At 33.8% G+C, this 9,905-nt stretch overlaps 1 protein-coding gene across 1 annotated transcript; it reads left to right on the top strand.

The window, feature by feature from the left end:
* Positions 1-521: 521 nt before the first annotated feature.
* Positions 522-5,702, top strand: LOC129896434 (proteasome subunit beta type-1-like). The gene is made up of 7 exons (XM_055972335.1): positions 522-680; positions 789-896; positions 2,859-2,940; positions 3,840-3,969; positions 4,193-4,335; positions 4,479-4,565; positions 5,334-5,702. Exons 1-7 carry the CDS (start codon positions 634-636, stop codon positions 5,406-5,408), a joined length of 672 nt encoding a protein of 223 aa, XP_055828310.1. The 5' UTR covers positions 522-633; the 3' UTR covers positions 5,409-5,702.
* Positions 5,703-9,905: the final 4,203 nt, after the last annotated feature.

Consider the following 9,905-nt stretch of genomic DNA (forward strand, 5'->3'; position numbering starts at 1 on the left):
TAGATAAAATTGATTTAACTTATCACATATGAGCAATAAAATTTCTGCCTAACGAATTTTCTAAAGCGAGACTATTTCTTTAAAAAATCATTAAGCCGAGCTAAAAATATTAGATACATGTTTCTGGGATATCAGATACGCGAACGAGGTAGGAGAGTGACAAGCGAAATTTGTCTATGTATTCTTGATACATGCGAATATACTTGAATACAGTGTATTTAGAACAAATTATATTTAATTTTAATTCATGTATTCGAGATACATGTATCTGGATTAGTCAGATACATGTATCCGAAGTTCAAAATTTGATAAAATTCATAATATTACAAACTAGTGTGTATCTAAGGAATTAACTCTTAAATTAGTGAAATTTCTATAAATTACCTGAAAAAATAAAGATCATAGAGGTCATTAGTGAACTTAACCCGAATTTTTCTTTAGACAAGACATGAAATAATTGGGCCTCACTTGGAGTAAGTTAAAAGGCCTACCCATAAACAGCCCATTTACTATACCCGCATTCAGTTGTCTTGCTGAAGAGGTCATCTTCATCAATTTTCCCCTTTTTCTTCAATTTCAATTTCAATTTTCTTCTGCAAAACCCTAGATATCTCTCTCTCATAGCAGATCAGGATGACGAAGCAGCAAGCTAACTGGTCTCCTTATGACAACAATGGAGGGTACTTCTTAATGCACATTGTTACTTTGTTTTTTTCGCTTCCTTTTTTACTATGTTGAATGTGATCTCGATGGTAACATCTGATCTGAATTCTGAACACTGTTTGCAGAACATGTGTTGCGATTGCAGGTGCAGATTACTGTGTAATTGCTGCTGATACTAGGATGTCCACTGGTTACAACATTCTAACTCGCGATTACTCCAAGATCATTAAATTGTATGTCCTTTTTCCTCTAATTTACCTTGTGTTTCTGTCGTTACCGAATTGTTGAATTTTTTCTCTTGCAATATCTCATGGTAATTGTAGTGTTCTAGAGTAGGATAATCATACGTTTTGATAAAAATGAGTGGTTTCCGCATTAGCTTGTGTTTTGTTAGGCTGTTACATCCCACTAGAATACGTACCGAGTGACCAGTAGCAGAGCTAGGATTTTCATTAGGGGGTTCAAAAATATAAAGTAAATACACGACGAATACAAGGGATTCAACATCTACTATATATACATAAAAAAAAATAAGCTTAACCTTGTATATTTGGTGTAATTTTCTGCTGAAGGGGTTTAAATGAATCCCTTGTATGTTGTACCCATGTGGCGCCCCCCCTGCGGGTAACTGTCCATCAAGGGCAAGGCTCGGACAAATAGGAAGAAATCACTAGTCCGTTGAGATTTGAACCGGAGGCATCATACTTATTAAGCTAAACTACATAGAATTTTATATAAAGGTTAAGAGGGTGTCGAAACATTTGTACCTGAAACAACTGATTTTGAAAAATTACCTCTGTTTTAATAATTCCCTAGATTTGAGTAGTCTAGTCCCATTTCCTGTGTAAAGTATTTAGCTGTTTTATAGAGCGCGTTCTCAGGTTTATGCCCTGTCCATGTTAGAATTACTCCAAGGTCATTAAATTGTATGCGACCTTTTTATCTATTTTACCTTATGGTTCTTTCATTCCTCAGATTGTTATCTGCTTGCTCTTTTTTCTTGATCTTATATATTAAGTTATCTCGTGGTAATTGTAGTGTTCTATAATCAAATTATTAAGATAACTTTACATAGAATTTAGTGTTAAGCTTATGAGGAAGTCATTTCCCTTGTACCTTAATGAACCGATCTTCGAAAAATTAACTATGCTTAATGATTGCCTAGATTTTAGGAGTCTACTTCCATTTCCTGTGTAAAGTATGTAGCTCTTTCATAGGGCGCACTTCTTAAATTTTTTCCCTGTCCATGTTAGAAGTCCCGACTCATGTCCATGCTCAGAGAAAGGGATCCTGTGGGTTCAAATACTGCTGCTCCCACTATTGTGACATTAGATGTGAACATAGAAAGCATATATATCTTTCATAATCTATGAATTACTGAAAAGCAAGGGTAACATATCCACTGCCAGAAGGTTGAATCATCATCACAATTGGTTACATTCAATAGGATTAACAATTGTATCTCCCCACTCTTTACTAAGGGTGTCAAAATGAGCCCAAATATAGGTAACCCGCCCAAACTTTTATGCGTTGGGCTCAAGATAATTTGTATTGGGTTCAATCTCAACCCATTCAAATGTTAACCCATTTTAAAAAAATCTTCAATTGAGCCCAACTTAATCTCCAATTTCAACCCGTTTTAAGGCTCTTTATTTGCATTGGTGTAACGTATATTCTCATATTAAAGGTATGAGTTACTATCTATTGTATATCTTTTAGGATTAATCTATCCATTTGTGGATTTTTATTTTTATTTTCTTGAGTTGAAATTCAAATTGTGGTTATAAAAAGTAAATAATAAGATGTTAAAATTGTTGAGATTAAGCGGGTCAAATTGGGCGGGTCATGACCCAACCCGAATTTTAGCCCAATTGAGCCCAATCCATTTGAGCCCAAAGTAAATTTGGGCGGGTCATGACCCAACCTGATTTTTAATTGAACCCATTTTAATATTCTCAATTCCAACCCAACCCGCCCATTTGACGCCCCTACTCTGTACTATTACATGAATAGTTAAAGTGGATAAGCACACGTCTGTGAAAGCCAAAAGAAATTTTTCCACACGGCTGTGGAAGACAAAAGAAATTCTTTCATCTCATTACATCATGCTCCTTTGTTCCTTTCATTTTGTTTTAGACTAATTTTTATTTAATGAAGCATTCTACTCTTGTTAATGATTTTATCTGAATGTGCAGAGCTGACAAGTGTGTGCTGGCCTCCTCAGGATTTCAAGCTGATGTGAGAGCTTTGCAAAAAGTTTTGGCAGCAAGGCATCTGGTAAGATGCCGGAAATTCTGTAAACTGTTCTTCTGCTGATACTTTGATATGCAGCATCTTAGGTGCAATTTCACCGATTTTCTCTGTGCTTCTCTCTTGTGCACTATGAATTTTTATGTGGAGTAATAAGCCTGTGGAGAACTAAAGCTTCGAGCAATATATTATCCTTTTGATTGTCGATGTGGCCTTATGATCTGCAAAAACCGAAACAGCAGACACTGTCTAGTAAGCTTTGAAGTCTTTGGTTGTACTTTCAGACCTATAATTTAAAGGTTGTGTAAGTACTCATGTTACTAAATTGGCAATGAACTTACATTTTGTAACATGTGAATTGAAATAGAGAGAGGATAAAGGTGCAATAACATGGTTGTGTGAAGCAATGAGGGGCAGGGACAGGGACAGGGGGAAGACCAGGGGAAGTAGCAGAAAAGATTGGATTTTGGGCTTATGTTTTATGTTGTTTTGAAGTGAAGTTTACGTCCTTTAAATGAAAGGGCATGCAGTATCTAATGTTTTCATTCATCCTGGCAACTCTTTCTTGATTTCCTTTTTTGATAAAGATATTTCTTGACTTCCCTAAATAACCAGCATAGTTATCTATGGGTCACATTTTAGTAGTTTAATTCTATATGATAAGTTCTTTTTCAACTCTTCTTTTAATGATTATGCCTATTCGATGTAAATCATCCAATTTGTAAAAGAGTATTATGGGCTGTTTGTATATATTTTATCAGTGAAAGAAGTATTGTGTGCTTTTGCTGTTTGTGGCTTTAGTATGAAATGAAATTTGAAGTTATTATGTGTGTTGATTATTGAAATTGTCTGCTGTTTAGACGTTGGCTCTTAACTCCCTATATGATGTTGGAAGTAATATTCTGCTTTTCATTCTTTGTAAATAGACCTATCAACATCAGCACAATAAGCAGATGAGCTGCCCAGCAATGGGCCAGCTACTCTCAAACACCCTATACTACAAACGTTTCTTTCCCTACTATGCGTTCAATGTTCTAGGTGGCCTTGACAATGAAGGTAACAAATTATGGGAGGATGCTGAGTCAAGGTTCTATTTTTATGCATCTTAATGTTGTTGCTTGGACTCCTCAAAAATGTTGCCGCATGTGTTGGATCCTCCAAAAATGCATTGCTTTTTGAGGATCCAATACGCACCGGTCAACATTTTTGAAGAGTTCGAGCAATGCTATACATGGCTAAAAAGAAACTTTATTGTTATTTTATTCTTAAATTCTCGTAGGAAAGGGTTGCGTTTTTACATATGATGCTGTTGGATCATACGAGAGAGTTGGATACAGTTCTCAAGGTTCAGGTGCAACTTTGATCATGCCTTTCCTGGACAACCAATTAAAGTCTCCGAGCCCTCTCTTGCTGCCTGCCAAGGTCTGGTTCTTAATTCAATTTTGCCAAATTTTCTTTCAAGTATATCAAGTATGTAGTGCTGTGACTGTTGTCAACATCACCTAAGAATTGTGAGAAAAGAAAAACGTGATTTCTTGCTAACGAAGTTCCCATGACCTGCACAGGATGCTGTAACTCCACTTTCTGAATCAGAAGCCATTGACTTGGTGAAGACATGTTTTGCTTCAGCAACAGAAAGGGATATATATACTGTAAGTCATTTATGTTCTGTGATATCTATGCTATGACACAAAAGGGCTATGCTCTTCCATAATTTTAGGGTCAGTTGAGTGCTACCGTGATTTGCAACTGTTCTTTTCTTTTACTTTTTTCCCCACTGTTACCTTTGCTTGCTAATTTGGGGGTCTTATAAATAATCAGGATTCAGAAGTGACATCTTGGGTGTGTTCGCTGGGAAGGAAGTAGAAACATATTTTTTTGAAAAATGTTTTCTAGGATAATAAGTGGGTTTCTTACTTATTTTCTTGTGTTTAGTAAGCAAAAAATATTATCCTAAAAGTATTTGTATATAATCTTAGACGAATATTATGGAAGGTCGGGATGAGGGCTATGGGGGGTTGGGGGTGAAATGGTATGTTGGAGAGTGGGGAGGACACAATCAATGTGAAATGTCACTAGTAGAACTTGTTTAACCTACTTTTATTAGGGAAATCATTTTTCTCATTTTTAAGGAGTTTGTTTCCTATAAAGAATTTTTCAAAATATTTGACCAACTGAACATGAGAAAATTGGAAAACGTTTTCTGGATTTTTTTTTCATTTATACCAAACACACCCCTTATGAGTACTCTCTTTTTGTGAGCAAAACTTTCCGAGTCTTTACTTCCCTATTGATCTGGTACTCAATGGATGATTTATGATTTAATTGTATAAGTGCGACAGGGAGAGGTTTCGTTTGAGACTGTTATGAAAGCTTTATTATCATCCTGTTTTTCTGAACATGTTGCTTTCACATTGCAGGGTGACAAGCTGGAAATGGTGATATTAAATGCTGATGGTGTTCGTAGGGAAGAAATGGATCTCAGGAGAGACTGATTTCTGTATTGCGTCGGATTCAAGTGATTTATGTTTGAGTTGGTTGGGAAGGCTTGAGTTGTCGATGGATATGTACGACGATAATCCCAGGGAGACATTTTCTATAGCTGCGTGCACATCAGTTTGTTATTTTGTTGATCATCTGTGTATGTACTGTAAACTACAGTTCCTGGAAATGTTATGCTGAATTTTTTAAAAGAACTGATTTAGTTTAAAAACTTGTTTAGTTTGAAAACCTTACTCTTTAGATCGATTTACTGATTGAACTAGATTTACCAACCTTTTTCACCCTAACTTGTTCCTATTATGGACACCTAATGTTCACACATAAATATTGAAAGTATTTAGATGATTATTTTGTAAGTTGGAGCGCTCAACTAACAAAGTGGAGACAAGTTGAGGTGTCTAGATAAGCATAATCAAAGTTTACTTGTCTAGACGTATTGTGTTTTTATTTTTTATACTCTTTCTTATGATCTTACACTTTTTTTACTCCTTTGGTGACTCAAACCCACAATTCAGAGTTGGAGATGAAAAGTGCTTACCATCTGAGCAACATGCTATGTTAGAATTAGATTTTGCTACTTTTTCTTAGGGATGACAATGGGGCGGGGCGGGGCGGGTGTGGGGCGGGTTGAGCTCAACCTGCAAATTTTTTAAACCGCCCTGCCCTGCCTCATATAGACCCACCCGCATAAATTCGTCTCGCATAAATTTTTATGTTTTTTTAAAAAAAATTGAGTTTAATATGAAAAATAAAATTAATTTTTTTCCATTTTTCGATAATTAATAGCTCAACAACTAATTAATTGTTTCTAGTTAATATTTCAACAATTATTTCTTAATCGCTAATTAATTCTAATTAACATTTGTCCAATTTAAATTAAAAAAGAAGAAGTTAAAATTAAAGTCGAAGTTTAATATAAAAAGTTTACATCTTTGATTTTTACTAATTACATATATTTAATGTCACGCCCCGAGAGGGTATCCTAGGCATGGCCGGTACTCAGAAACCATCTCTGGCCTCCGAGAGAACCACTTGGTCTCATCACTCATTCGTTCATCAGTGGAAGGCTTAAGTGAAAATAAAAACACTTTATGTGGGCTCGTCATCATCTACATCAAAGGAAAGAAATAATCCTTAGAAGAAGTAGTTTCAAAGGAGAACTACTCCAATTACATAATCAAACTCTGTCTACGAAGCCTCTAACACTATCAGACGGTGCAAATGACATGTCCATGACTACCTCAAAAGAAACATAATACTCAACAATAATAAAAGATAAAAAGTTCCTCTAAATACAAGAAGGACTCACCAAATAGATGAAAAGTAATGATCTTCAACGATGTGCCTGTTAAGGATCTCTAACATCTATATCTGCATCATAAAACGATGCAGGTCGAATGACGTCAGTACATGGAGTGTACGAGTATGTAAAATGACAGAAAAGTAAGGGCAAATATTAAGAAACTCCTCTCAGGAAGACTCAGTTCAGAACTCAACATCATCTCAACATCACTATGTAATGCAAGTTTAAAAATCATAATAAGCAATGATTACTCAGTTGGGAGTTTCTCTAATAGACAACCATCACTTATGAGCTAATGATGATATAACGAAGCGATGTCATTGCCACATCAATCCAATACCTTGCCAGGATAAAGGACATCACCATCTTAGATCCAATCATCAAAGTCCTCTTTTTGGGACTTAAGAGGCATAGCCTCCATCCTACGCTGGCTACGTAGTTCTGGGGTTGAGTCAACTAAACTCTTACCCAACTCGATGCTCAATACTACTCCCAAAATATGTGCTCATATTAACCTCATCATCTAGTCTTATTGGACTTTTATTTAAAACATCAAACTCATCTCACTACCTCTTCATCAATCATTACACTTCAAAACATCATTTACATCTCATCAAAACATCTTGCTCAAAATATCATTTAATCCAAAGAATCAAATTCATTTAAACTCAATTCTTTTGCTTTTTCAAAACTCAATAAAATACATATATAATATTAATTTAGATCATTCTTTTTGTCAATCACTATTAAAAGCCAACATCTTTACTCAAAACACGCATAAAAATATTCATGAACATCAAATCAATTAGGGTTCATGGAAAAGTAGCCACGAACAATAATTCCAATAATATGAAAGATAGAAATAATAATAATCTCAATGCATAAATATATTTAACTCAATAAAAGAAGAATTCACTCATTTAGAATTCAAGATTAGGGTAAAACTCAATTATAACTCAATTACGATGAATTTAAATATCGCGCGCATGGAAGAACTCAATCCAATGCTATGAATAGCCTTACAAACCTAAAATTCGAAGCTTTTACTCCGAATTGAAGAACTCAATGAACACTCTTGAACCCCTAGCCTTTTCTCCTCGCCGGAGCATTTTTGTACTACCTGGAGTATAAGAATCACCGGAATAGTATTTCTACACTACTAAAAGTTAAAACTATATTTGAGAATGAGTAAAGAAGTGTATAGAGAGAAGAATTGCTTGAGAAAGCTTAATGAATAAAATGAGGAAATAAGGTGGGTACTTATAGGTGTAGAGAAGGAACCTAATAATAAATAAAAATAATTACAAAGGATAATCTTGAAAATTCAATGGAGGATTGTGATGTCATGGGTGATGTTAAATGAAGGACTATTGATGTCATGGGTGATGTCAAATGGATCTAGATCTTTTCATGGTTGGTGAGATGAACCTTCTTTTAACGGAATACCCTTTTTAGGAGCTGCATTTGAACAAGATAACTTCCTCATTAGGATTTCGTATCTCATATGCATTGTAGCTCTAGAAGTCTACTTTCATGTCGTTCAAGAATCAACCAATTTGAAGTATCCTACAGTGAGATATGATTTTTCTTCTACAAATACTTCATTTCATCACAGCACCATGTCTTGCAAATATTAATTTATTTGACCTACTTAGCCTCCGAATTTTAAGATATGGTCTCATGAAAGTTGTAGGTAGTGGTGTTGGGGTTATTCAGAAATTTCAATCACCTAATTTAGACCATCCTATGAAAAATTATGCCAAAAATACAGAAACAGTATCGCTTTCATCAAGAATTAAAACACCACATACAACGTTTTAGGGGGGTGTTATATTTAATTTTCTTCAGATTCCTATTTGATACATTATACCCGCAACCTGCCCCACATTAATTTTGATAATGATACTTCAACCGCCTCGCATTCACCGGCCTCATTGCCTTCCCTACTTTTCCTCTTTGTAGGATGATAAAATTTTAAAGGGTAAATTACATTTACAAGATGATTTAATTTTTGATATACTTTCTGTATTTTAAAATAAAACACTTATACTATCGATAGTATAAAAATTCTATACTTGCACCTTTTGTGAGGTATATCTTTAACTAAATACTATAAAATAGACAAACTAAAATTATAAATAAAGAGTTTTTATGTATTTATTTTCTATCAAATTTAGAAAAGACTATAAATTTTGTGCAAAATATTTAGTCACACCTTTAATTAAAAGAGAAAATATTTTTTGAAATATGTATCTTTCGGAACAATTAAATAAGAGCTAAGCACAAATTACTTAATAAGATTACTAGAGCTTTTACGTATATTTATATTTCTCTAAGAACTCTTAAACCTCCAATGTAATAAAAAATATATATTTGTAACTTTATGCCTTTTTTTTTTTTAGAGACAAGTGTTAAAAACACATCTAAACTATCCCCTTTTTTGAGTTTCATAACTAAACTATTGAAAGTGTGAGTTTCATACTTAAACTATAAATAGTAACTTCTAATTCCGCAACTATGCAGCATGCGCTGAACTCCGCCTAGCTAATTACTACTCTACTTAACTTAAAATCCAAAATGAAATGGAATTCAAATTGGTCGAGAAAAAGATCACTTATTAGTTTGAGAAACACACATCGGTGTGTGTGTAGTACACTCTCTTTATTTTTTGAAAAAAATGTGTCACATGGATAAAATATTTCACATTGACAAAAATTAAATAAACTATTAATATTAGTTAAAAGTTAAATATTTCTATCCCCCCCAAAAAAATTATTTTTTTAAAAAATAAAATTTAAAATATTTTGCTCACGCACTCCACCACCTCCCCCACCACCACAATCCCCGTCATTTATTTTTAAAATTTTTAAAATTTTTTTAAAATTTTTTTTTTTAAAAAAATCATATATAAAGAAATATTTTTACCATGATGAAAGTGAAATAAAAGAGAGAGGTGTATTTCTCAAACTAATAAGTGATCATATATGTATAAAACTCACTTTTTCAATAGTTTAGATATGAAATTTAAAGAAAAGAGATAGTTCAGGTTAGTGGCGGATCCAGAATTTCGAGTATGAGTTGTCAAAATTTAAAGAAGTAGAATCGCGTAGAAGCTAACATGTGTCAATATGTAATATATATACATAAAGAAATATTTTTACCTAGCTAAACAGTGTAATTTTTCGAT

This window comes from Solanum dulcamara, chromosome 7 (genome assembly GCF_947179165.1).
Source record: "Solanum dulcamara chromosome 7, daSolDulc1.2, whole genome shotgun sequence".
NCBI classification, from domain to species: Eukaryota; Viridiplantae; Streptophyta; class Magnoliopsida; order Solanales; family Solanaceae; genus Solanum; species Solanum dulcamara.